General features: G+C 40.6%; 4 protein-coding genes and 2 pseudogenes across 4 annotated transcripts; 2 read left to right on the top strand and 4 right to left on the bottom strand.

Annotated features, from left to right (window-relative positions):
- Positions 1–98: 98 nt before the first annotated feature.
- On the bottom strand, positions 99–5,221 carry LOC130208179 (transcription factor HES-5-like). The gene is made up of 3 exons (XM_056437156.1): positions 5,147–5,221; positions 1,328–1,401; positions 99–1,214 (listed from the first exon to the last, which is right to left on the bottom strand). Exons 2-3 carry the CDS (start codon positions 1,388–1,390, stop codon positions 792–794), a joined length of 486 nt encoding a protein of 161 aa, XP_056293131.1. The 5' UTR covers positions 1,391–1,401; positions 5,147–5,221; the 3' UTR covers positions 99–791.
- LOC130208180 (transcription factor HES-5-like) lies at positions 1,141–6,192 on the top strand. The gene is made up of 3 exons (XM_056437158.1): positions 1,141–1,334; positions 5,080–5,153; positions 5,267–6,192. Exons 2-3 carry the CDS (start codon positions 5,091–5,093, stop codon positions 5,687–5,689), a joined length of 486 nt encoding a protein of 161 aa, XP_056293133.1. The 5' UTR covers positions 1,141–1,334; positions 5,080–5,090; the 3' UTR covers positions 5,690–6,192.
- Positions 6,193–12,620: 6,428 nt separating this feature from the next.
- LOC130208181 (transcription factor HES-5-like) lies at positions 12,621–14,063 on the bottom strand (annotated as a pseudogene).
- Positions 14,064–17,861: 3,798 nt separating this feature from the next.
- On the bottom strand, positions 17,862–18,406 carry LOC130208182 (transcription factor HES-5-like). The gene is given in 3 exon segments (XM_056437159.1): positions 17,862–17,905; positions 17,908–18,157; positions 18,344–18,406. Coding segments are annotated over 3 exon segments (357 nt in total).
- A 2,710-nt stretch (positions 18,407–21,116) lies between these two features.
- On the bottom strand, positions 21,117–25,438 carry LOC130208178 (transcription factor HES-5-like). The gene is made up of 3 exons (XM_056437155.1): positions 25,362–25,438; positions 22,776–22,849; positions 21,117–22,662 (listed from the first exon to the last, which is right to left on the bottom strand). Exons 2-3 carry the CDS (start codon positions 22,836–22,838, stop codon positions 22,240–22,242), a joined length of 486 nt encoding a protein of 161 aa, XP_056293130.1. The 5' UTR covers positions 22,839–22,849; positions 25,362–25,438; the 3' UTR covers positions 21,117–22,239.
- LOC130208177 (transcription factor HES-5-like) lies at positions 25,250–26,983 on the top strand (annotated as a pseudogene).
- Positions 26,984–27,692: the final 709 nt, after the last annotated feature.

Below are 27,692 nucleotides of genomic sequence, written 5' to 3'. Positions count from 1 at the left end.
AAATATAAAGTGACCATTGAGAAATAGACTATTATACAAAATAATGTTGCTGATGAATTACAAAATGACAAAGCTCAAGGTTATGCTGATGTTTTTTATTCAAAACATATTGAATGAGTCCCATCATAGAGGCACTGGTGGTGATGATGCATCACAGTAAAATACATTGTACTCAATAGAGTTGAACAGCGTCAGTGTGTGTTACAACACACAGGGAATCGTTTAGGACAAGCTAAACAGAGTGAACTCTCTTACACTGAGAGAAAATATGTATTTGCATACAACAGAACAAAAACATTCAAGACTCAACATGAGTGAATAATATTTTACATAGTAAAGTAAATACATTTCTTGTCACTGAATTAATCTTGATAAAGAAGACTTTCTAGGACTTTAAGGCAGTTGTGATAATTCTGGCCAATATTGGCTAAACATTTGATTATATTCATAAATCAATACAAGGATATTTGGTATTCACAGAATACAATGTTATGCTCCTCAATATTTTCACCAAAATGTGATTTCCCTTTCTTTGAAAAAATATTCCCAAAAAATAAATGGAAATGTTTACGTTCAATATGACCTTCAGGTCAATTAAAACAACTTGCACAGACGACTCTTTTGCATTTCAGAATAATGTGTCTGACAATAACTTTTGCCCAAAAAACAACCTTCTGTAGAAACAGAAGAACAAGTTCATCACATTTCAGAGTTCAGAAGAATTCCCCTCCAGTAATCTTTGACCAGTGAGGTCATCTCAGTTGGTCTTCGTAGCTCCAGGCTGTAGGTGTCTACCACGGCCTCCAGGGGGCGCTGTTGACTGCACTCTTCTCTTTGCTGATGCTGGTCTGGACTGTGGAGCTCAGAGGAGAGAAGTCCGCCTCTCTCCGGTTCTTCTCGGAGGAAGACTGCAGCTTGTTGAAGTGGTGCATCAGTCTTCTCTTGGACGGGGTCTTCCCCTGCTCCCTGGACAGGAAGTGGTTCACCTCTTGGACACATCTGGAGTAGCCCTGACCAACAGCTGCAGAGTCCACAGCTTGATTCTGCTGCTGCAGTCGCCTCAGGACACACACGGTCATCTCCAGGATGTCTGCTTTCTCCAGCTTGGAGTCTGGCTGCTGTTTGAGGAACTCTGGATCCAGGAGAGACTTGAGCTGCTCAATGCTGCTGTTGATTCTCTCTCTGCGTAACTTCTCCACCAGAGGCTTCCTGATCTGCAGAGAGAGGAACAAAGTCATGAAGACACTTATTCTGGAGTCCAGAGTGAGCGTGAAGAAAGACGGCTTCTCGTGGACAACAGTGACATCTTCTTGAATCTTTCATTCACCTTGTGGGTCAGAGTCAGATGCTCCTGAGAATTGGTCCTCGCTGCAGTGATTGTAGGAGCCATGGATCTCTGTGCTGTAGAGGTCTCTGTAGAGAGAATCTGATCTCTGCTGGCTCCATCCCTCCTACTTATAGTCCCACATCTCCATATCAATGTGTGGGTCTGGGTCGACTTGGTGTTTCCCACAGTCTCAGCCAATCAGAGAGCTTGGTGAGACAATGAGGGAGCAGCACACTTATCGCTCTTAATGCCTGGGGGACAATGGTTAGATCTCAGGGTAACAGGTGTAGGACTGGGAAGGGTGTGTGTGTGTGTGCGTGTGTGTGTGGGGGTGATGGAGGGAGACTCTGTGTGAATGTGGGAAAGTGGTGACCCTGTCAGAGCAGATCTGCTGCCTGATGCTGGGATCAATGACTTTGACTGAGCACACGCTCATCATCCCGAGGGAGACCCACTGGGAGATTGTCCTAAAAACATCTTCATATCTTTAATTATTGTTATGTTAAATCCCTATTATATGAATCTAAGCGATATCATCATGACACTATTTTTTCGATTACAAATGTACAAATTCATGTTAGGAATTTTGGATATGACCATATATTTTTTCGGAATAAAATATCCTATAAATCAGACTATGTATGATGTATGAACAATCCCCCTTCCTTAAAAAAGTATATAGGAGGGAAACTGGAACGTTTGATGTAATGAACAAAAAACACATTTCAATTTAATTTATTTAATTTATTCAATTTATTTAATTAATAAACTTTATTTATTTAATTCATTTATTTAATTTATTTATTTTATTTATTTTATTTATTTTATTCATTTTATTCATTTTATTCATTTTATTCATTTTATTTATTTAATTTATTTCATTTATTTCATTTATTTCATTTATTTTATTTATTTTTATGAACAGGCACCTCAAGATGTTTAAGCAAACACAACGACCTCAAGCACCTGGAAGAAAACTATGAAGGCTTGTGTTTTAATGTATGGAAATAAACTTACAGCCAATGGATTAAAAGGTCAAGAAATAAGAAATCTGCCTTTTCATTTATGTTTCAAACTAAACTGTCATAAACTGTCAGTCGATGTTGTAAAAGGTTTCCCCAAAGGTCAAAAGGTCAACACGTACGTCCAAACATGAAACGTCCATTAGAATAAACACCGATAGCGTAAATATTGTACAAACATTGTATGTGTAATCTTATGTTTTTAGGTTTGTTTTATGACGTCTGTCTCTCGGGACCACAGATGAAACAATAGCCTCTTGGCACATTTGCAGAAATGTTGTTATTAATGTGACTGCCCCTTATCAAATAAATCAAAGAAGAAGAAAAAACCCATAAAAGGCCTGTACATTGAAATAATGACCGTATAAAGTGGGAAATAAGTTGGCACAAGTTCTAGAGCCGGTACCAAAGAGAGAGAGAGGAGAGAGAGAGAGGAGAGAGAGAGAGGAGAGAGAGGAGAGAGAGAGGGAGAGAGAGAGAGAGGAGAGACAGAGAGGAGAGAGAGAGAGGAGAGAGAGAGAGGAGAGAGAGAGGATAGAGAGAGAGGAGAGAGAGAGAAGGAGTTCCAGGAGGAGAGGAGAGAGAGGAGAGAGAGAGGAGAGAGAGGAGGGAGGAGAGAGGAGAGAGAGGAGCGATAGAGAGGAGAGAGAGGAGAGAGAGAGGAGAGAGAGAAGGAGTTCCAGGAGGAGAGGAGAGGGCAAAGTGTGCCCACTCCCCTGAGAGGCGGCGAGCTGCCGGCGGCGTGGAGGATGCTGATCACGCCGACTGGGCCTCGGCTCCCGCGGCGTTCCCACACGCTCGGCCCTCGCGGCGCTCCTCAATGGGCTGCTGTTAGATGCTAACTCGTCTCCTCACAGGCGGCTCGCGGCGCTCCCTCGTCCCTCGAGGCCGACGCTTGTTGTGTAGACACTCCTCAATTAGGAGGACCAATAAACACCAATATTATGAGAGGGGTGTAGCAGAGGAATAGAGATGTGTGTGTGGGGCCAGATTTCAGAACTAGGGCTTTGAACTACATCTTTTTATTTGAAGAAGTATAAACACTTTTAATAAATGGTTTTGAATACTTTGTGGTGTAGTTGTGAGCAGCTAAAAGGACTTTTGAAGTGTTTATATTCAGTATTTATCAAATATTATCACATGTGTCCTCCTATGAAGCCAGATTTGAATATATTTAAAATTATTTTCATGCAGGATTATCATCCATCATCTGTTTTGACACAAGCCCTCAATCTATGCTTGAGTAAGAATTATAGTGATGGTGACAAATCTGTGATTAAACACGTCATATCTGCTGCATCGTGTCATTTATTACATATACTGTAATATAAATGTGAAACAAGGAGGGTTCAACTTAAACTGTTTCTGTATCTTCTTTATTCTAAAGATGGAGGCTGTGTATTTTTGTTTTCAAACACATTTAGCACATTTTTTGAACGATACATTTTTAGAAAAAAAGATAGACTACACTATAATTAGATTAATAAAAAAACTGATTTGATAATCTGGCATCAGTATAGATTTAAATACAAATTTTAATTGAATTTATTTCAACAAAAACAGCAAAAATGTCTCGAATGGGTTCTTTTATTACCAACATTGAAACATATGATGAAACTAGTCTAGTGAGTTAAATAAATAAATATAAAGCATCCAGTGGTGAAGAAGCCCCGCCCCCCCCTCCCCTCCCCCCTCACAGGCCTCTTTGTCTCTTTGTCATCCCTCTCTGTGAGTGAGGTTTCTCTGCTTTCCCACACTCGCTCCATTCAGCGCCACAAAAGAAGTGTGTCTGGTTGCACATCACATTAATTATGGAGTCAGTTTACGAGTCTCGCTGCCTCCGAATGGGAATTCCTGCCGTCATTACCGGGCTTCGGGGGGACGTCGATCAGGAATGCAGACGTGAGGATTAAGGAGCGTTCGGAAAGCGTCCCTCGGCATTCCGACTGTTGACGGCCGTGTGATTGATCAGCTGCTCGTGATGCTGCGACGAGACATCGTAAAGTTACGTTTATAATAGCCTGCAATCGAAATATATTTAAAACGTGTTCAAACCGGCTTCTTCCAGACGTAAAGAAGAAAACTATTTATTTTAAAGCCCCGCTGCATCCTAGAGGGTGTTACTTTAAATTTACTGAGTCTACCACCTCAACTGCAGAGTCCATATTTTATTATTATTATTATCCTCTCTTCTAGCAGAGTTTTCTCTCTTTGGAGGAATATTTTTTCTGTCTTTTACGTTGCATACATTTTTTAAATATTAAACACGGTCAATTGTGAATTTCAGACTGTAACGTGACATCATTTAATAATTTCAGTGCCAGTCTCCCACGTGTGAAGGGATGATGAGCGTGTGCTCAGTCAAAGTCACTGATCCCAGCATCAGGCAGCAGATCTGCTCTCTACAGGGTCACCACTTTCCCAGATTCACACAGAGCTCTGAGAGTCTCCCTCCATCACCCCCCCCCCCCCCCCCCCCACACACACACACACACACACACCCCTCTCAGTCCTCCACCTGTTCCCCGGAGATCTAACCATTGTCCCCCGGGGCAATAAAACCATTCAGCATGCTGCATCCCTCATTGTCTCACCAAGCTCTCTGATTGGCTGAGACTGTGGGAAACACCAAGTCGACCCAGACCCACACATTGATATGGAGATGTGGGACTATAAGTAGGAGGGATGGAGCCAGCAGAGATCAGATTCTCTCTACAGAGACCTCTACAGCACAGAGATCCATGGCTCCTACAATCACTGCAGCGAGGACCAATTCTCAGGAGCATCTGACTCTGACCCACAAGGTGAATGAAAGATTCAAGAAGATGTCACTGTTGTCCACGAGAAGCCGTCTTTCTTCACGCTCACTCTGGACTCCAGAATAAGTGTCTTCATGACTTTGTTCCTCTCTCTGCAGATCAGGAAGCCTCTGGTGGAGAAGTTACGCAGAGAGAGAATCAACAGCAGCATTGAGCAGCTCAAGTCTCTCCTGGATCCAGAGTTCCTCAAACAGCAGCCAGACTCCAAGCTGGAGAAAGCAGACATCCTGGAGATGACCGTGTGTGTCCTGAGGCGACTGCAGCAGCAGAATCAAGCTGTGGACTCTGCAGCTGTTGGTCAGGGCTACTCCAGATGTGTCCAAGAGGTGAACCACTTCCTGTCCAGGGAGCAGGGGAAGACCCCGTCCAAGAGAAGACTGATGCACCACTTCAACAAGCTGCAGTCTTCCTCCGAGAAGAACCGGAGAGAGGCGGACTTCTCTCCTCTGAGCTCCACAGTCCAGACCAGCATCAGCAAAGAGAAGAGTGCAGTCAACAGCGCCCCCTGGAGGCCGTGGTAGATCCTCGGCCTCACGTGGAGTGTTGGTGTCACCTTTTGTAAAGGTCTCGTTCTGTGTTTCTGTGATATTTGCAGCTTGTTTCTCACTTTGTTTGTCAAAGTAAATCTTGTATTCATCCTTTACTCTGTGAAGTGAACCGTATCGCTCCCCGAGGGAACGCCTTGATGTTGTCAGGGACAACGCTGTGTGTGCTTCGACTCCCTTCAGGAGACACGTTGATCATGTTGAACATGTTTCAGATTTACATGTGGCGTTCACATATCCTGTTTACTGAAATGTCCTTTTCCGATATTTCTCTGGACGTCTCGATCGTCTGCATTAACGCAGACACATTTATCATTCTTCATGAAGACTAATGTGCCGTATTGTTATAACTCTGTGAGCCGCAGCACTCGGACCTTCAGTGAAGGACTTGTTGTTTGGAAAATGTGTCACCGTGAATGTATCTCTTCAAGACAAGTGACGCGCAATAAAACAATCACAAAAAACAAAACAAAATAAAACCTTGTTTTCTCTTCTTTTTTATAAACCACACACTTATGTAGATTACTGCATTTAAATAACTTTAATCTGCTGCATATGTTTAGATGTATTTTGAAGCAGAAGATCACCGGGTTGTGGTCAGCGGTGCGACGGCTCCGGTCCTCACATGTTGAGGAGACGTCTCAACCGTCTGGTGGACGAGGAGCCAGAAAACGTCACGTCAGCATTTTGTGTCTCAGTGACTCAGATTGAACTCTTCTCTGGGGATGAAGGCCGTTCCTCTGAAGCAGTGCTTCTTAACCCTTGTGTTGCCTTCGGGTCAATTTGACCCGATTCAATGTTTCACCCTCCTGTCGCCTTCGGGTCATATTGACCCGATTCAATGTTTAACCCTCCTGTTACCTTTATATTTACTAATATATTTTACCCTTGAGGTCAATATGACCCCAGCTATTAAAATCTCCAGAAAATTATTAGAATTAATATTGTTTTCCAAGTTTAAGTGTGAGGTACTTTATGTTTGTTTGTTGACTCCCGAAAGAACACTGACATTAAACATTGAATCGGGTCAAATTGACCCGAAGGCGACAGGAGGGTTAAATATTGAATCGGGTCAAAATGACCCGAAGGCAACACAAGGGTTAAACGTGGACCCCTGATGCAGGGGACGACATTTACATATTTTTTATCGGGCAATTTCCCCCCCAGTGACTGAAATCCAGGGAGGATTTCAAAAGAAATTGGGGGCACTTCTTGAAACTTGTGAAATAACCTTTAACCTTTGTTCAAAAATAATAAATATACATATTTAGGCCTACAGGATATGAGCAATTGTCATGAAAAAAATTCACTAATAAGACTATTAGGCAGTAGTCTACAGATTCAAAGTGTTTATTCATTTATTTATTGAACATAAATCATTAAAAAAAACATAAATCAGACAATCCTATTCAATTTTATTCTTATTTATTTGTGGTTATTGATTGTTTACAAATTTTTTTAACAACTATTAACAATTATTACTTTTTTTACTTTTTTTTATTCAAAATTATATGTCTTGCTTTTTTGTGTACAGGCAATACAGATAGGACACACACAACAAAGAACGAAAACTAAACACCATTAAATTATTATAATTATTAGAGGAAGTTATGGGGTCATTTCTCGCCCCCTCATCGTGATATCAGGGGCAACATTATATTTCTTAGTGGCAGTTTTGTTGGTCACTTAGAAATGTCTTTATTTTTCAAAGAAAAGCACTGTTTTTTCAATAAAGATAACATTAATCAAAAATACACACTATACATTGTTAATGTGGTAAATGACTATTCTAGGTGGAAATGTCTGGTTTCTAATGAAATATCTCCAGAGGTGTATAGAGGCCCATTTCCATCAACTATCACTCCAGTGTTCTAATGGTACATTGTGTTTGCTAATCGCCTTAGAAGACTAATATCTGATTAGAAAACCCGTGCAATTATGTTAGCACAGCTGAAAACAGTTATGCTGGTGATATAAGCTATACAACTGGCCTTCCTTTGAGCTTGAAGTTTGAAGAACAAAATTAATACTTCAAATATTAATCATTATTTCTAACCTTGTCAATGTCTTGACTATATTTTCTATTCAATTTTCAATTCATTTGATAAATAAAAGTGAGTTTTCATGGAAGACACGAAATTGTCTGGATGACCCCAAACTTTTGAACGGTAGTGTATTTATTAAATATTCAATACAATATAAGTGTAGATACATAAACTGCATTGTATATATTCTGTATTATTCTGGTCAGGGGGTACGTCACTGAAAAAAGATTGAGAAGCAACAATACTAGAATGGTAGAAAAGGGACAAGTCAGCCTCCTATAGGAGATAAACATCATCATCATCATCATCATCATCATCATCTCATCATTCACTGAACCGTCTTTGTCCTTATGGGTTATTATTCAGGTTTTCTCCTAAATGTTTTTCCTTAAGTAAAAGTAGCACAGTGTAAAAATACTAAAAAATACTAAATAATATCTAAGTCCTGCAGTAAAAAGTACAAAAAGTACGAGCATGAAGATAAACTTAGAGTTTCAAAGTAAAAGTCCTCATCATGCAGAATTGGCCTTTTCATGACATATTATTACTGGATTATAATTAGTGATGCAATAATGTTAATGATGCAGCTGGTGAATGTGCAGCTCATGTTAAATACCTCCTATACTGCTGGGTGCCCAGTAATAATAATATATTATGTATTAGTCGATTATATTTTGTGTTTATGATAAAAACCTGCAAAGTAAATAAAGCTGTTTAAAAGATTTATCCAAAGAGAAAAGAACGTGATTTTACTCTGAGATAAAATTTAGCAGAAAAATGGAAATACTTAAAAGTACAAGTACCTCAAGCGTGTACTGAAGTAAAGTACATGAGTAAATGTTCTGCGTTTCATGTTAAAACACATTTGTTCCACTTAAGAACTTAAACAACCGTAAAATGTAATTATCTACAGAATCAGAGTTTTTGTGAAATATTCCTCTGCGATTGATTTCAATGACGTGACATGAAAAAAACTTACATTTCTGACATATTTATTTTCATGAAGTCTGCAAAAGCAACAAAACAATCATTTCAATCCACTTTGGATGAATACAAAAATAAAACAGGTGAATAAAAACCAAAAAAATCTGCATACATGGCATACACAAAACCATAACGAGTCCCTTCCAGAAGAAAGGCTGGTGTCAGGATACGGTTCAATAAACCTTGAAACAAGGCAGTAAGGCACTGTAGCTATACATATAAGCCTGAACAGTATTTTCTCTCAGGAAGAAGAGGTTAGATTTATCAATATAGACTTTAAAGATGAACTTTAATCTTCTTCTTTTTAAACATCTCGGTCCAAACTAATTCCTGCATAAGTTAAAAGACCCGATTTATCTTCCGTGGTCTTGTTCCAACAAAAAACCACAACCACAGGAATCATAAATCCCAAAAATAGCAGCACGACATATTTTAACAAGTCATCTCCGGACTCTTCTTCTTCTTCTTCTTCGGCTCAGCATCCGAGTGTCCATCTTCTGCTGAAGCTCACATGGACCCACAGAGGGTCTCTGGGTCTTCTCACCGCGATGCAAATGGAGCGTTTCATCCGCGCCAAAAGTCTGGAGTCCACGAACCTGCGACTCTATTTTCCGAGCGCGTTCCCTCGTCGTCTTTAAAAGCAGAGCGGAGCCAAGTCCTCCTCTTCGTCGGGGAACAGGCGCAGGATGTCCCGCGAGTACCTGGAGTACCCGTTGTGCGACAGCAGGGCTCTCTTCAGCGTGAGCAGGGCCTTGGTTTTCTCCACCATGTCCGCCACGGGGACGCCGCTCTGCAGGTGCTCCCCGATCAGAGCCTTCAGCTTCTCCACCGCGCCGCTGCACTTCCTCTCCAGCATGTGGAGTTTACACCTGAGGGAGAAGGAGAAGACATCTGGTTTAGTGCCGGGAACCTTTTTCTCCTTCTTAAACGAGGCACATTTATCTTACGGTGTGAGTTTGAGGCGATGTGGCCCCGGCTTACCTGAAGAGCTGCTCCTTCACGCTGTCCTGGAGAGCGAGGTCTGCGTAGAGGGCCATGGTCGAGGTTCTCTTGTGGCGGTGAGGGTGAGGAAGGTTCCGGTGTTGCTTGAGGAGGTTTCTGGTGACATCGGGGGTCCGCTGCTCGGCATTTATGCCCGTTCAATACTGCTGTCCCAGCCAATCAGGGGCCTCCTGGCTCCGGACAATAGAGTGAATTTAATGCCTGTCACACAGAACAGGTGGGATGCTTTATCTTTTTACGCCATACGCCAGAGGGGTCAGTGGGAAAATGTTTTTCCTGAGGTATACACACGGGGAAGATGCATATAGGCCTGGATGCAAAGATGACGCAGCAAAGATTATTTAATGACTCTCATGTAGGGAAAATAAATTAAAATATAATAAAAATGCACTTTAAAAAAATAAACTCTAAAAAAAAAAGCAACATATGAAAGGCCACATTTTGTATTAAAAAGTCTGAAAAGTGGAACTGTTGTCTTTATTTTATGTGACAAAAATGTTTTAATGAATTCATAGAAATAATAGGAAGATAATAGAATTTTATTTTTTTAATGTCCTGAGGTATACACATGGGAAAATGTAGTTTTAGCGATGCCTATAGGCCTGGATGCAAAGATGATATAGCAAAAAATATATATATTATTTATTTAAAAAATATTATAATAGAAAATGCATTACACCCCAATATAACATAACAAAATCCTCTAAAAACAAGAATAAGAGTAACGCTGTTTTGAAAGTGATATGTTGTGGTCCCAGCGGCGAGCTCCAGCGGAGGCAGATGGTCGGTGTGTAAAGTGGCTCTCGGCCTGAGAACCGTCCCCGGGCTTTGTGGGAGCAGACACACTTCCATTGTGCCGGCAGCTGAGCAGCCGGCATTCAGAAGTGTGGGAAGCCGTGTGTCGCCGCGGCTCCAAGCTCCAGAGAGGGAGGAGGGCGTGTGACCGGGGCACGCTCAGGCCCCGCGCTGGGAGCTGTGGGAGCTCAGAGGAGGGCAACTGGGAAACCTGAGCCCCCCTATTACACACACACACACACACACAGACAGATGGAGGGGAGATAAACAGGGTGAAGGTAAACCCACCTCAACGTGATCACAGCGTGTCTCAGGGTGCTCACAGACTAACGCTACAACAGCAAGACGTGAGTTACTAAAAGGGAAATAAAAACTAAAATATTAGGAAGAAGTAGGAAAAACATTGTGTACACGTTGTGAGAATGCTCCTGATTCGGCTCAGAGAAACAACAATGATATTGATCACAATTTAACATTTAAAAGGATCATCATTATTCTATAGATTCTATAGGAATTACAAAGATATCAACTCAAATACTTTAGTTTCGCTTGAGGGTTTTTCTTCTTGTTGTGATGCACTTTCCTGGTAGACTCTGCACCACCTGACCATCAACTCTAAGATGAACACATGGGAAATACACCCTTCTGTGGGGGAAGTCTGGAGGAAGTCTGGAGGAAGTTTGTATGAAGTCTGAAGGAAGTCTGTAGGAAGTCTGTAGGAAGTCTGGAGGAGGTCTGTAGAAAGTCTGTAGGAAGTTTGTAGGAAGTCTGTAGGAAGTCTGTAGGAAGTCTGTAGAAAGTCTGTAGGAAGTCTGTAGGAGGTCTGTAGAAAGTCTGTAGGAAGTTTGTAGGAAGTCTGTCGGAAGTCTGTAGGAAGTCTGTAGGAAGTTTGTAGGAAGTCTGTAGGAAGTCTGTAGAAAGTCTGTAGGAGGTTTGTAGGAAATCTGTAGGTATTATGTAAGAAGTATGTAGGAAGTCTGTAGAAGGTCTGTAGAAAGTCTGTAGGAAGTCTGTAGGAAGTCTGTAGGAAGTCTGGAGGAGGTCTGTAGAAAGTCTGTAGGAAGTCTGTAGGAAGTCTGTAGGAAGTCTGTAGGAGGTCTGTAGAAAGTCTGTAGGAAGTTTGTAGGAAGTCTGTAGGAAGTCTGTAGAAAGTCTGTAGGAAGTTTGTAGGAAGTTTGTAGGAAGTATGTAGGAAGTCTGTAGGAAGTCTGTAGGAAGTCTGTAGAAAGTCTGTAGAAAGTATGTGGAACGTTTGGTGGAAGTTTATAGGAAGTTTGGTGGAAGACTGTATATGTAAGACGTTTGTAGGAGGTTTGTAGGAAGTTTATAGGAAGTTTGTAGAAAGTTTGTAGAAAGTTTGTAGGAAGTCTGTAAGCTGCGCACAGATAAATAAGTCCAATACATTGTGACATGACGTAAACCTTTTAGAAGAAATGTGTGTGTGTGTGTTTCTGTCTGTGTGTGTGTGTGTGTTTCTGTCTGTGTGTGTGTGTGTGTGTGTGTGTGTGTGTTTCTGTCTGTGTGTGTGTGTGTGTGTGTGTGTGTGTGTGTGTGTGTGTGTGTGTGTGTGTGTGTGTGTGTGTGTGTGTGTGTGTGTGTGTGTGTGTGTGTGTGTGACTCGTTCATGGTCCTCTCTCTGTCAAATCAAGGGATGAAACTGAGTTTTGTGTCGATTACGGTGACGCTTGATGGTTGACTCATCGAGATGAATCAGAAATATAAATTGTATTTGTCCGTGTAAACTGTGTCTTATCTGAAGAACTCAATTCGGAATATTTATACATTATTATTAGTAATTAGATGATAAATACAACAAACATGTTGATCAGATGACAAAAACAGTTCCCCGTCTCTCCTGTTATATAATTCTACCCTAAAGACAAGAAGGGTTGTGTGTGTTGGTGTGTGTGTGTGTGGGGGGGGGGGGGGGGGGGAGTCTTATAATGAGGTAAAAATATATTCAAAGTTATTCAATATTATTAAACACTATAAGAAGAAATCACAAGAAAAACTTAAGATTTTCATTTAGAAGTTTTTTTTATTCAACAATGAGCCTCATGAAGTATGAAACTTCAACTCGAGGTGATGATTCATCACAATAACAACAACTTGTAGATCTCTACAAGACACAGTGTACTCAGATAGTAAAGGAACAACTGTCTTTACAAAAGACAAACACATTTGAGAAGAGACTATAACGCCTCATTGATATTGTTTTCAAACAAAAACACGAATTTGCTCTTAATAAATAAAAGCAAAAGAGTGAAAGAATCAGCAGGTTATCATCACAGTGTGATGAATGCAGGTTAATAACCGCTTAATACATTAATTATCATTCAAGAAAACATTAGTCACCCAAAAATGGTGACAGTGTGATATGAAGTGAATCTTTTAGAAAAAAAAGAATGAACAATTTGATCTAACAACAGATCAGTTTACAGTAATCAGAGAGATTAAAGTCAGTTATAACAAAACAACGAACGTTTCTGATCAAAATGATCAATAACAATAAAAAGATACAAATGGTATCCGTAGCTTTGACCACTCCAGCAGTACATGAAGTACAGGGATGGATCGTTATAATTGCTGATGCAATCAGATTTGGTTCATGCAACATGCATGACAAGAAGTTCTCTTTATAACTTGAAAGATAAAGTTGATGTTATTTCCTCAGGAAATGTCAACTTCCACCAAGAAAGCAGAAACAAAAAACAACCTTCTGTAGAAACAGAAGAACAAGTTCATCACATTTCAGAATTCAGAATCTTCCAGTAATCTTTGACCAGTGAGGTCATCTCAGTTGGTCTTCGTAGCTCCAGGCTGTAGGTGTCTACCACGGCCTCCAGGGGGCGCTGTTGACTGCACTCTTCTCTTTGCTGATGCTGGTCTGGACTGTGGAGCTCAGAGGAGAGAAGTCCGCCTCTCTCCGGTTCTTCTCGGAGGAAGACTGCAGCTTGTTGAAGTGGTGCATCAGTCTTCTCTTGGACGGGGTCTTCCCCTGCTCCCTGGACAGGAAGTGGTTCACCTCTTGGACACATCTGGAGTAGCCCTGACCAACAGCTGCAGAGTCCACAGCTTGATTCTGCTGCTGCAGTCGCCTCAGGACACACACGGTCATCTCCAGGATGTCTGCTTTCTCCAGCTTGGAGTCTGGCTGCTGTTTGAGGAACTCTGGATCCAGGAGAGACTTGAGCTGCTCAATGCTGCTGTTGATTCTCTCTGCGTAACTTCTCCACCAGAGGCTTCCTGATCTGCAGAGAGGAACAAAGTCATGAAGACACTTATTCTGGAGTCCAGAGTGAGCGTGAAGAAAGACGGCTTCTCGTGGACAACAGTGACATCTTCTTGAATCTTTCATTCACCTTGTGGGTCAGAGTCAGATGCTCCTGAGAATTGGTCCTCGCTGCAGTGATTGTAGGAGCCATGGATCTCTGTGCTGTAGAGGTCTCTGTAGAGAGAATCTGATCTCTGCTGGCTCCATCCCTCCTACTTATAGTCCCACATCTCCATATCAATGTGTGGGTCTGGGTCGACTTGGTGTTTCCCACAGTCTCAGCCAATCAGAGAGCTTGGTGAGACAATGAGGGAGCAGCACACTTATCGCTCTTAATGCCTGGGGGACAATGGTTAGATCTCAGTGTAACAGGTGGAGGGGGGGGGGTGTGTGTGCGTGTGTGTGTGTGTGTGGGGGGGGGGGAGCTCTGTGTGAATCTGGGAAAGTGGTGACCCTGTAGAGCAGATCTGCTGCCTGATGCTGGGATCAATGACTTTGACTGAGCACACGCTCATCATCCCTTCACAGTGAAAAGGAATTAGCTTTACGCTCTAAAATATAGCTTAATCTATTTTAAAAAATGTTCAAACTATTTTTTATAATTTTTGTATTGTGATTTTATTTTATGAAAACTTAAAATATTATGTGAAATAAATATGATTTCATTTATTCTGATTTTTTATTTTATATTTATACTTGACCATTCACTCTTGGTTCATGCTTCTCCATAAAGGCACCATATTATAATCTTGTTTCATATCTTCTCCACCAGTTTGAAGCCCATTCCTGATCCTTGAAAGCAGCTCAACACGATGCTCCTCCTCCTCTGTCCAGATGCAGCAGAGTCTGGTGACACCTTGTCGTCGCTGGGAGGAACAAGTGGAGCTCAGTTTCCCACATTGACTCCCTGTCTGCTGGTCAAGGCCCCACAAAGGCACTTCTGTGGCAGATGCTGGCTGTGTTGTCGTAGAAACAGAGGCTGACATCACCAACCATCTGGAGGGAAAGAAGCCCATTGGCTGATTCTGACCCTTTGAAAAGTTAGAAGTTTTGATGAAAATATTTATCATGTAGTTTGACCAAAAACAATATCATATCATACTTTCAGTGTCCAATCATATTGATGCATTCTGGTCCTTTAATCATAATCGTGCCTCATCACTGATCAATAACTGGATCAAAGCTCCAGCTCTCCACATGGAGGGGGGGGGAGGTTTCAGGGCAGCTGCTTCCTGAAGTGTGCCAAATCTCTTCAGAGAATTGCTCGGCTGCTGGTGGATGAATGTCGTTCACTCTCCAGTCTTTCCTCCAGAGCTTTCCCACACTCCGTCTATTAGCAGTGAATATGCATGTGCTCCTCTCATAATGGATCCTTTAAACACAGGGTGTGACGTTAAGGAATGAGGGCGGGGCCACACAAATGATTTCTCATGAAAGTGAATAGCTGATACAGAACATTAAGTTAAACTGCAGAAGAACATTACTGAAGAATTTGCTGTTTGAATGTTGAAAAACTTAAATATCAATTTTCCACAAATGTCTTAGATACAAAAACATAAATTAATATAAGGAAGTCCCATGTTTTGTGTTTGGTTTAAAAAGAGGTAAAGTAAGTCGTATTAAAGATACAAACCTGGGAAGTTTTGTCAGACTTGAAATGTCTACGATAAACAAATTTGAACTATTTCAACTCCAATAAAATTGTAAACAAATATTTGTATAGATCGAGAAAGAACTTTTGTTTTAAAAGCTTCCAAAATTCAAACTAATCAACCAAATTAACAGGTTCATTAAAGAGTAACTGAGGGAAAACTTTTTAAATAACATGTTAAAAGTCTTGGCTGTCATTTGATAAAATAACATTCATAAAAAGTGTTTTACTCTCATTTATAGCCGAAAAGAACATTTTGAAGCAAATATATTATTTAATACAAGTCCCAGTTTTAAAGTCCAGAGTCTCTTTTCGTCTCGTCCCTTGAGGGCAAAGGTCTGATCTGGTGTCCCACAGGGCTCTGTGAGGGAGCCTCCTCTGGTTTCCCACACTGTCCTTTGACTGAGGAACAAAAGAAGTGTGTCTCATTACGCATCTCATGAGACACGATGTCTGACGTCTCTAAAGAGGGAGATGCTTCACTTTAAAGCTTTTACATTCAAACAGCTGAAACATACCAGAATAAAGTACATTTCAAACACAATGTTGTTGTTTTTTAAATGTACTTTTTCTCATTTTGATGAATTGAGTTACTCCATATGAGTGATGTATCTTTGATAATCCCTCTTTATGAATACTCATTATTAACCACATTCCTATAGACAGTTAAATCCTAATCAGGAATGCTACCGTTCATATTACAACATCTGAAAACATCCTCCTGCTGCTTGTTTATTCTACCAACACACTTCAAAAATATTTCACACTGCATGACTACTGATCTTTTACAAATTGTAAACAGATCCCTTCTCTCAGGGGTTTTCCCATGGGCCCTACAAATATTAGTTATTAAACCACTCTTTAAAAAGTCTATTTTAGACCCCGAAATAATGACAAATTAGAGGCCGATATCAAACCTCTTATTTTTAAGTAACATAATGGGCAAAGTGTTGGGTTTTTTCCAACAATTTTGTTGTTTCTAAAATGTACTTTTTCTCCTTTTGATGAATTGAGTTACTCCATATGAGTGATGTATCTTTGATAATCCCTCTTTATGAATAATCATTATTTAACCACATTCCTTTACAGTGTTTAATCATAATCAGGTGTTTTGCTGTTAATTAATTATTGTATGTTCTGACCCTCAACTTGATTTATCAATCAAAGATATGATCAATGATGGGGAGATGGATCAGTTATAATGGAATTAATAAACGGGGACATGAGAAGAAATCATTTTCAGTTAGAAGTGTTTGTTTATTCAACAAGTCACAATGAGCCTCATGAAGTATGAAACTTCCACTCGAGGTGATGATTCATCACAACAACAACTTGTAGATCTCTACAAGACACAGTGTACTCAGAGAGTAAAGGAACAACTGTCTTTACAAAAGACAAACCATCTGCAGTACTAGAGGACACAGTCCTCACTGTCCTGAAACAAGACTTTTACAAATGGATTTAAACATTTTCACGTAGTGAACAATACAAATAGAACAAAGAGACCTTACAACAGGTCACATTATCCTCAGTAAACAATGAATTCAATTGAATCCCAACACGTTAAATTCTCTTTGTCACTGGAAAACTGTGACAGTGTGACGTTAAACAAACCTTTTACAATAAAGGATAAACATATTGATCTTAAAACAGATCATTTTTCAATAATCACATCATGTGAGGAAAAATCCATTTTGACCAAATGTACATTATAAAGGACAATTAACATTTTGGATCAAAATGATCAATGTTGTTCAAGAGGAAACAAATATCATCATTTTCAATGAAAAGGAAAAAATAATCAATATTAATATAGAGGTAACAAAAATCACCAATGCATAATATTGTACCAACACATGACATGTCAGGAATAAAAGTATCACAGGAACATTGTGACAATAATACATCTTTTAGAGCAAAAGGATAAACATCTGGATCTAACAACAGATCAGTTTGGAGTAATCAGAGAGATTAAAGTCCTTTAACACGTGTCAAAAGAATAGTTAAAGTTTCTGATCAAAATGATCAATAAAAAGATACTAATGGTATCTGTAGCTTTGACCACTCCACCAGTACATGAAGTACAGGGATGGATCGTAATAATTGCTGATGCAATCAGATTTGGTTCATGCAACATGAGTTGCAAGAATTCTCTTCATAACTTGAGCAGTGATGTTACCTCAGTTGCTTCGGCTCACCGCAGCAACCACTGCTCCTTAATAACTAAGATGGGTTAAATGCAGAGAACTAATTTCCCTTGGGGATTAATAACCAGTGTATATCTATTCTATATTCTAATAATTGCTGATGCAATCTCTTTGCTGATGCTGGTTCATGGAACATGCATGAGAGAAGTCCGCCTCTCCGGTTCTTAACGGAGGAAGACTGCAGCTTGTGTTATTTGAAGTGGTGCATCAGTCTTCTCTTGGACGGGGTCTTCCCTGTCTCCTGGACAGGAAGTGGTTCACCTCTTGGACACATCTGGAGTAGCCCTGACCAACAGCTGCAGAGTCCACAGCTTGATTCTGCTGCTGCAGTCGCCTCAGGACACACACGGTCATCTCCAGGATGTCTGCTTTCTCCAGCTTGGAGTCTGGCTGCTGTTTGAGGAACTCTGGATCCAGGAGAGACTTGAGCTGCTCAATGCTGCTGTTGATTCTCTCTCTGCGTAACTCCTCCAGAGAGGCTCTGATCTGCAGAGAGAGGAACAAAGTCATGAAGACACTATTCTGGAGTCAGAGTGAGCGTGAAGAACCCTTCCTGCTCTCTGCAGAGAGAGAGAGGAATGAATGAAGACACTTATTCTGGAGTCCAGAGGAGCGTGAAGAAAGACGGCTTCTCGTGGACAACAGTGACATCTTCTTGAATCTTTCATTCACCTTGTGGGTCAGAGTCAGATGCTCCTGAGAATTGGTCCTCGCTGCAGTGATTGTAGGAGCCATGGATCTCTGTGCTGTAGAGGTCTCTGTAGAGAGAATCTGATCTCTGCTGGCTCCATCCCTCCTACTTATAGTCCCACATCTCCATATCAATGTGTGGGTCTGGGTCGACTTGGTGTTCCCACAGTCTCAGCCAATCAGAGAGCTTGGTGAGACAATGAGGGCGCAGCACACTTATCGCTCTTAATGCCTGGGGGACAATGGTTAAATCTCAGGGTAACAGGTGGAGGGGTGTGTGTGTGTGTGTGTGTGTGTGTGTGAGGGAGACTGTGTGAATCTGGGAAAGTGGTGACCCTGTAGAGCAGATCTGCTGCCTGATGCTGGGATCAATGACTTTGACTGAGCACACGCTCATCATCCCTTCACAGTGAAAAGGAATTAGCTTTACGCTCTAAAATATAGCTTAATCTATTTTAAAAATGTTCAAACTATTTTTCTAATTTTGTATTGTGATTTTATGTAATGAAAACTTAAATTATTATGTGAAATCAATATGATTTAATTTATTCAGATTTTTTATTTTATATTTATACTTGACCATTCACTCTTGGTTCATGCTTCTCCATAAAGGCACCATATTATAATCTTGTTTCATATCTTCTCCACCAGTTTGAAGCCCATTCCTGATCCTTGAAAGCAGCTCAACACGATGCTCCTCCTCCTCTGTCCAGATGCAGCAGAGTCTGGTGACACCTTGTCGTCGCTGGGAGGAACAAGTGGAGCTCAGTTTCCCACATTGACTCCCTGTCTGCTGGTCAAGGCCCCACAAAGGCACTTCTGTGGCAGATGCTGGCTGTGTTGTCGTAGAAACAGAGGCTGACATCACCAACCATCTGGAGGGAAAGAAGCCCATTGGCTGATTCTGACCCTTTGAAAAGTTAGAAGTTTTGATGAAAATATTTATCATGTAGTTTGACCAAAAACAATATCATATCATACTTTCAGTGTCCAATCATATTGATGCATTCTGGTCCTCTAATCATAATCGTGCCTCATCACTGATCAATAACTGGATCAAAGCTCCAGCTCTCCACATGGAGGGGGGGGGAGGTTTCAGGGCAGCTGCTTCCTGAAGTGTGCCAAATCTCTTCAGAGAATTGCTCGGCTGCTGGTGGATGAATGTCGTTCACTCTCCAGTCTTTCCTCCAGAGCTTTCCCACACTCCGTCTATTAGCAGTGAATATGCATGTGCTCCTCTCATAATGGATCCTTTAAACACAGGGTGTGACGTTAAGGAATGAGGGCGGGGCCACACAAATGAATTCTCATGAAAGTGAATAGCTGATACAGAACATTTAGTTAAACTGCAGAAGAACATTACTGAAGAATTTGCTGTTTGAATGTTGAAAACTTAAATATCAATTTTCCACAAATGTCTTAGATACAAAACATAAATTAATATAAGGAAGTCCCATGTTTTGTGTTTGGTTTAAAAGAGGTAAAGTAAGTCGTATTAAAGATACAAACCTGGGAAGTTTTGTCAGACTTGAAATGTCTACGATAAACAAATTTGAACTATTTCAACTCCAATAAAATTGTAAACAAATATTTGTATAGATCGAGAAAGAACTTTTGTTTTAAAAGCTTCCAAAATTCAAACTAATCAACCAAATTAACAGGTTCATTAAAGAGTAACTGAGGAAAACTTTTAAATAACATGTTAAAAGTCTTGGCTGTCATTTGATAAAATAACATTCATAAAAAGTGTTTTACTCTCATTTATAGCCGAAAAGAACATTTTGAAGCAAATATATTATTTAATACAAGTCCCAGTTTTAAAGTCCAGAGTCTCTTTTCGTCTCGTCCCTTGAGGGCAAAGGTCTGATCTGGTGTCCCACAGGGCTCTGTGAGGGAGCCTCCTCTGGTTTCCCACACTGTCCTTTGACTGAGGAACAAAAGAAGTGTGTCTCATTACGCATCTCATGAGACACGATGTCTGACGTCTCTAAAGAGGGAGATGCTTCACTTTAAAGCTTTTACATTCAAACAGCTGAAACATACCAGAATAAAGTACATTTCAAACACAATGTTGTTGTTTTTTAAATGTACTTTTTCTCATTTTGATGAATTGAGTTACTCCATATGAGTGATGTATCTTTGATAATCCCTCTTTATGAATACTCATTATTAACCACATTCCTATAGACAGTTAAATCCTAATCAGGAATGCTACCGTTCATATTACAACATCTGAAAACATCCTCCTGCTGCTTGTTTATTCTACCAACACACTTCAAAAATATTTCACACTGCATGACTACTGATCTTTTACAAATTGTAAACAGATCCCTTCTCTCAGGGGTTTTCCCATGGGCCCTACAAATATTAGTTATTAAACCACTCTTTAAAAAGTCTATTTTAGACCCCGAAATAATGACAAATTAGAGGCCGATATCAAACCTCTTATTTTTAAGTAACATAATGGGCAAAGTGTTGGGTTTTCCAACAATTTTGTTGTTTCTAAAATGTACTTTTTCTCCTTTTGATGAATTGAGTTACTCCATATGAGTGATGTATCTTTGATAATCCTCTTTATGAATAATCATTATTTAACCACATTCCTTTACAGTGTTTAATCATAATCAGGTGTTTTGCTGTTAATTAATTATTGTATGTTCTGACCCTCAACTTGATTTATCAATCAAAGATATGATCAATGATGGGGAGATGGATCAGTTATAATGGAATTAATAAACGGGGACATGAGAAGAAATCATTTTCAGTTAGAAGTGTTTGTTTATTCAACAAGTCACAATGAGCCTCATGAAGTATGAAACTTCCACTCGAGGTGATGATTCATCACAACAACAACTTGTAGATCTCTACAAGACACAGTGTACTCAGAGAGTAAAGGAACAACTGTCTTTACAAAAGACAAACCATCTGCAGTACTAGAGGACACAGTCCTCACTGTCCTGAAACAAGACTTTTACAAATGGATTTAAACATTTTCACGTAGTGAACAATACAAATAGAACAAAGAGACCTTACAACAGGTCACATTATCCTCAGTAAACAATGAATTCAATTGAATCCCAACACGTTAAATTCTCTTTGTCACTGGAAAACTGTGACAGTGTGACGTTAAACAAACCTTTTACAATAAAGGATAAACATATTGATCTTAAAACAGATCATTTTTCAATAATCACATCATGTGAGGAAAAATCCATTTTGACCAAATGTACATTATAAAGGACAATTAACATTTTGGATCAAAATGATCAATGTTGTTCAAGAGGAAACAAATATCATCATTTTCAATGAAAAGGAAAAAATAATCAATATTAATATAGAGGTAACAAAAATCACCAATGCATAATATTGTACCAACACATGACATGTCAGGAATAAAAGTATCACAGGAACATTGTGACAATAATAAATCTTTTAGAGCAAAAGGATAAACATCTGGATCTAACAACAGATCAGTTTGGAGTAATCAGAGAGATTAAAGTCCTTTAACACGTGTCAAAAGAATAGTTAAAGTTTCTGATCAAAATGATCAATAAAAAGATACTAATGGTATCTGTAGCTTTGACCACTCCACCAGTACATGAAGTACAGGGATGGATCGTAATAATTGCTGATGCAATCAGATTTGGTTCATGCAACATGCATGACAAGAAGTTCTCTTCATAACTTGAAAGATAAAGTTGATGTTATTTCCTCAGGAAATGTCAACTTCCACCAAGAAAGCAGAAACAAAAAACAACCTCCTGTAGAAACAGAAGAACAAGTTCATCACATTTCAGAATTCAGAAGAATTCCCTTCCAGTAATCTTTGACCAGTGAGGTCATCTCAGTTGGTCTTCGTAGCTCCAGGCTGTAGGTGTCTACCACGGCCTCCAGGGGGCGCTGTTGACTGCACTCTTCTCTTTGCTGATGCTGGTCTGGACTGTGGAGCTCAGAGGAGAGAAGTCCGCCTCTCTCCGGTTCTTCTCGGAGGAAGACTGCAGCTTGTTGAAGTGGTGCATCAGTCTTCTCTTGGACGGGGTCTTCCCCTGCTCCCTGGACAGGAAGTGGTTCACCTCTTGGACACATCTGGAGTAGCCCTGACCAACAGCTGCAGAGTCCACAGCTTGATTCTGCTGCTGCAGTCGCCTCAGGACACACACGGTCATCTCCAGGATGTCTGCTTTCTCCAGCTTGGAGTCTGGCTGCTGTTTGAGGAACTCTGGATCCAGGAGAGACTTGAGCTGCTCAATGCTGCTGTTGATTCTCTCTCTGCGTAACTTCTCCACCAGAGGCTTCCTGATCTGCAGAGAGAGGAACAAAGTCATGAAGACACTAATTCTGGAGTCCAGAGTGAGCGTGAAGAAAGACGGCTTCTCGTGGACAACAGTGACATCTTCTTGAATCTTTCATTCACCTTGTGGGTCAGAGTCAGATGCTCCTGAGAATTGGTCCTCGCTGCAGTGATTGTAGGAGCCATGGATCTCTGTACTGTAGAGGTCTCTGTAGAGAGAATCTAATCTCTGCTGGCTCCATCCCTCCTACTTATAGTCCCACATCTCCATATCAATGTGTGGGTCTGGGTCGACTTGGTGTTTCCCACAGTCTCAGCCAATCAGAGAGCCTGGTGAGACAATGAGGGCGCAGCACACTTATCGCTCTTAATTCCTGGGGGACAATGGTTAGATCTCAGGGTAACAGGTGGAGGGGTGTGTGTGTGTGTGTGGGGGGGGGGGGGGGTGATGGAGGGAGACTGTGTGAATGTGGGAAAGTGGTGACCCTGTAGAGAGCAGATCTGCTGACTGATGCTGGGATCAATGACTTTGACTGAGCACACGCTCATCATCCCTTCACAGTGAAAAGGAATTAGCTTTACGCTCTAAAATATAGCTTAATCTATTTTTTTAAATGTTCAAACTATTTTTTCTAATTTTTGTATTGTGATTTTATGTAATGAAAACTTAAATTATTATGTGAAATCAATATGATTTAATTTATTCAGATTTTTTATTTTATATTTATACTTGACCATTCACTCTTGGTTCATGCTTCTCCATAAAGGCACCATATTATAATCTTGTTTCATATCTTCTCCACCAGTTTGAAGCCCATTCCTGATCCTTGAAAGCAGCTCAACACGATGCTCCTCCTCCTCTGTCCAGATGCAGCAGAGTCTGGTGACACCTTGTCGTCGCTGGGAGGAACAAGTGGAGCTCAGTTTCCCACTGACTCCCTGTCTGCTGGTCAAGGCCCCACAAAGGCACTTCTGTGGCAGATGCTGGCTGTGTTGTCGTAGAAACAGAGGCTGACATCACCAACCATCTGGAGGGAAAGAAGCCCATTGGCTGATTCTGACCCTTTGAAAAGTTAGAAGTTTTGATGAAAATATTTATCATGTAGTTTGACCAAAAACAATATCATATCATACTTTCAGTGTCCAATCATATTGATGCATTCTGGTCCTCTAATCATAATCGTGCCTCATCACTGATCAATAACTGGATCAAAGCTCCAGCTCTCCACGTGGAGGGGGGGGGGGGGGGGTTTCAGGGCAGCTGCTTCCTGAAGTGTGCCAAATCTCTTCAGAGAATTGCTCGGCTGCTGGTGGATGAATGTCGTTCACTCTCCAGTCTTTCCTCCAGAGCTTTCCCACACTCCGTCTATTAGCAGTGAATATGCATGTGCTCCTCTAATAATGGATCCTTTAAACCAGGGGTGCTCACACTTTTTCAGCATGCGAGCTACTTATTATGTGACCGATCGACCGACCGATCGGGACGGGGGTGCTAGTGCGAGAGCGAGCCGAAGGCGATTTTGGGGGGGGCTGACTTAGATGCGCGATGCGCGCGCTGTCGGACCGCGCCGCGGGCGCGACGGCGGGCAGAGGACTGTTAAACGCGCACGTAGAGACATAAATGACATGCATGCTGCTGTAATGCGCCAGAGAGAAAGTAAAAGGGGGGCCAATTTTTTTTTTAGGTCATGATCGATCATACAACGCCGCGATCGACTGGCAGGTCGCCGCGATCGACCGGTCGATCGCGATCGACGTATTGAGCACCCCTGCTTTAAACACAGGGTGTGACGTTAAGGAATGAGGGCGGGGCCACACAAATGATTTCTCATGAAAGTGAATAGCTGATACAGAACATTTAGTTAAACTGCAGAAGAACATTACTGAAGAATTTGCTGTTTGAATGTTGACAAACTTCCAAATGTCTGAAAGATACATGAACTTAAATTAATATGAGGACGTCCCATGTTTTGTGTTTGGTTTAAAAAGAGGTAAAGAAAGTCGTATCAGACACAAACCTGAAAAGTAATGTCAGACTTGAAATGTCTACGTTGAGCGAATTAAAACTATTTTAACGCCAATAAAAGTGGGGACAACAATTAGTAAAGATCGTGAAAAAATAGAAGTTGTGAAAGCTTTCAACATTTAAATTAATATATAAAATGATTAGGTTCAGTTTAACAGAACATTAAGTTAAACTGCAGAAGACAATTTCTGAAGTATTTGATCTGTAAGTATTAAATATTTAAAAAATGTACAACAATTTTAGCAATTGTGTAAGATGTGAAAAAATTTAATAAACGCAAAGAAGTCCCATGTTTTGTAACTTAAGAAGTAAAAAGTATGCGAATCATCACATGATGAAATAAAAAGTTGACGGTTCACTACACGTGTTCAAGTCATTAAAGTCATTGATCCTCCATCTGTTCCTCTGAGCTCTAACTATTGTGTCTTTGTAGTAAAACCACTGAGCATGTGGCAGTTCAGCACTGCTCATTCTTTTTGACCAGCTCTCTGATTGGCTGAGACTGTGGGAAACACCAAGTCGACCCAGACCCACACATTGATATGGAGATGTGGGACTATAAGTAGGAGGGATGGAGCCAGCAGAGATCAGATTCTCTCTACAGAGACCTCTACAGCACAGAGATCCATGGCTCCTACAATCACTGCAGCGAGGACCAATTCTCAGGAGCATCTGACTCTGACCCACAAGGTGAATGAAAGATTCAAGAAGATGTCACTGTTGTCCACGAGAAGCCGTCTTTCTTCACGCTCACTCTGGACTCCAGAATAAGTGTCTTCATGACTTTGTTCCTCTCTCTGCAGATCAGGAAGCCTCTGGTGGAGAAGTTACGCAGAGAGAGAATCAACAGCAGCATTGAGCAGCTCAAGTCTCTCCTGGATCCAGAGTTCCTCAAACAGCAGCCAGACTCCAAGCTGGAGAAAGCAGACATCCTGGAGATGACCGTGTGTGTCCTGAGGCGACTGCAGCAGCAGAATCAAGCTGTGGACTCTGCAGCTGTTGGTCAGGGCTACTCCAGATGTGTCCAAGAGGTGAACCACTTCCTGTCCAGGGAGCAGGGGAAGACCCCGTCCAAGAGAAGACTGATGCACCACTTCAACAAGCTGCACTCTTCCTCCGAGAAGAACCGGAGAGAGGCGGACTTCTCTCCTCTGAGCTCCACAGTCCAGACCAGCATCAGCAAAGAGAAGAGTGCAGTCAACAGCGCCCCCTGGAGGCCGTGGTAGACACCTACAGCCTGGAGCTACGAAGACCAACTGAGATGACCTCACTGGTCAAAGATTACTGGAAGATTCTGAATTCTGAAATATGATGAACTTGTTCTTCTGTTTCTACAGAAGGTTGTTTTTTGTTTCTGCTTTCTTGGTGGAAGTTGACATTTCCTGAGGAAATAACATCAACTTTATCTTTCAAGTTAAGAAAGAGAACTTCTTGTCATGCATGTTGCATGAACCAAATCTGATTGCATCAGCAATTATTACGATCCATCCCTGTACTTCATGTACTGGTGGAGTGGTCAAAGCTACGGATACCATTAGTATCTTTTTATTGATCATTTTGATCAGAAACTTTAACTCTTCTTTTGACACGTGTTAAAGGACTTTAATCTCTCTGATTACTCCAACTGATCTGTTGTTAGATCCAGATGTTTATCCTTTTGCTCTAAAAGATTTATTATTGTCACAATGTTCCTGTGATACTTTTATTCCTGACATGTCATGTGTTGGTACAATATTATGCATTGGTGATTTTTGTTACCTCTATATTAATATTGATTATTTTTTCCTTTTCATTGAAAATGATATTTGTTTCCTCTTGAATAACATTGATCATTTTGATCCAAAATGTTAATTGTCCTTTATAATGTACAATTGGTCAAAATGGATTTTTCCTCACATGATGTGATTATTGAATAATGATCTGTTTTAAGATCAATATGTTTATCCTTTATTGTAAAAGGTTTGTTTAATGTCACACTGTCACAGTGACAATGATCATTTTACATTTTCGGAAGAATGTGACCTGTTGTAAGGTCTCTTTGTTCTATTTGTATTGTTCACTACGTGAAAATGTTTAAATCCATTTGTAAAAGTATTGTTTCAGGACAGTGAGGACTGTGTCCTCTCGTACTGCAGATGGTTTGTCTTTTGTAAAGACAGTTGTTCCTTTACTCTCTGAGTACACTGTGTCTTGTAGAGATCTACAAGTTGTTGTTGTGATGAATCATCACCTTGAGTGGAAGTTTCATACTTCATGAGGCTCATTGTGACTTGTTGAATAAACAAACACTTCTAACTGAAAATGATTTCTTCTCATGTCCCCGTTTATTAATTCCATTATAACTGATCCATCTCTCCATCATTGATCATATCTTTGATTGATAAATCAAGATGAGGGTCAGAACAAACAATTTATCAACAGTAACAAATAAACTTGCCTTGCTGTTAATCAAGTTCTGTATGTTCTGGCCCTTATCTTGATTTGTCATTCAAAGATATGACAGAACTGGAGTGATGTCATCCACTTTCCTGGACTCGAGCTGCAGCTTTCAGATTTACTGTTTACAGAGACCTGTGAACGCACCGTTACAGTAGTCAAGTCTACTGAAGATAAATAAATGGACACGTTTGTCTGAAACTCGTTGAGACAGAAGTCCTCTAGTCCTTGATATATTCTTCAGGTGATATTTGGCTGATTTGGTAGTTGTCTTGATATGCTGCTCAGGTTGAGGTCTGAATCCAAAACTACACCTATCTTTATGGCTTGGTTTAGGTGTTTTTAACATCAGCGATTGAAGCTGAGCGCTGACTTTGGATCGTTTTTCCTCTCGACCAAAAACTTCTGTTTTTATCTTTATTTAATTTAAGAAATTTCTTGCACATCCAGTTGTTTAATTCTTCAGTGCATTTAGCTCTTGAATGGGATTGTCGTCCCCTGGTGATATCGTTATGTAGATGTGTGAGTCGTCTGCATAATTGTGATAACACACGTTGTTGTTTTTCATAATCTGAGCC

The sequence above is a fragment of the Pseudoliparis swirei genome, chromosome 18 (assembly GCF_029220125.1).
Source record: "Pseudoliparis swirei isolate HS2019 ecotype Mariana Trench chromosome 18, NWPU_hadal_v1, whole genome shotgun sequence".
NCBI classification, from domain to species: domain Eukaryota; kingdom Metazoa; phylum Chordata; class Actinopteri; order Perciformes; family Liparidae; genus Pseudoliparis; species Pseudoliparis swirei.
Note: the sequence above shows the minus strand (reverse complement) of the source record. Positions and strands in the feature narration are given on the sequence as shown.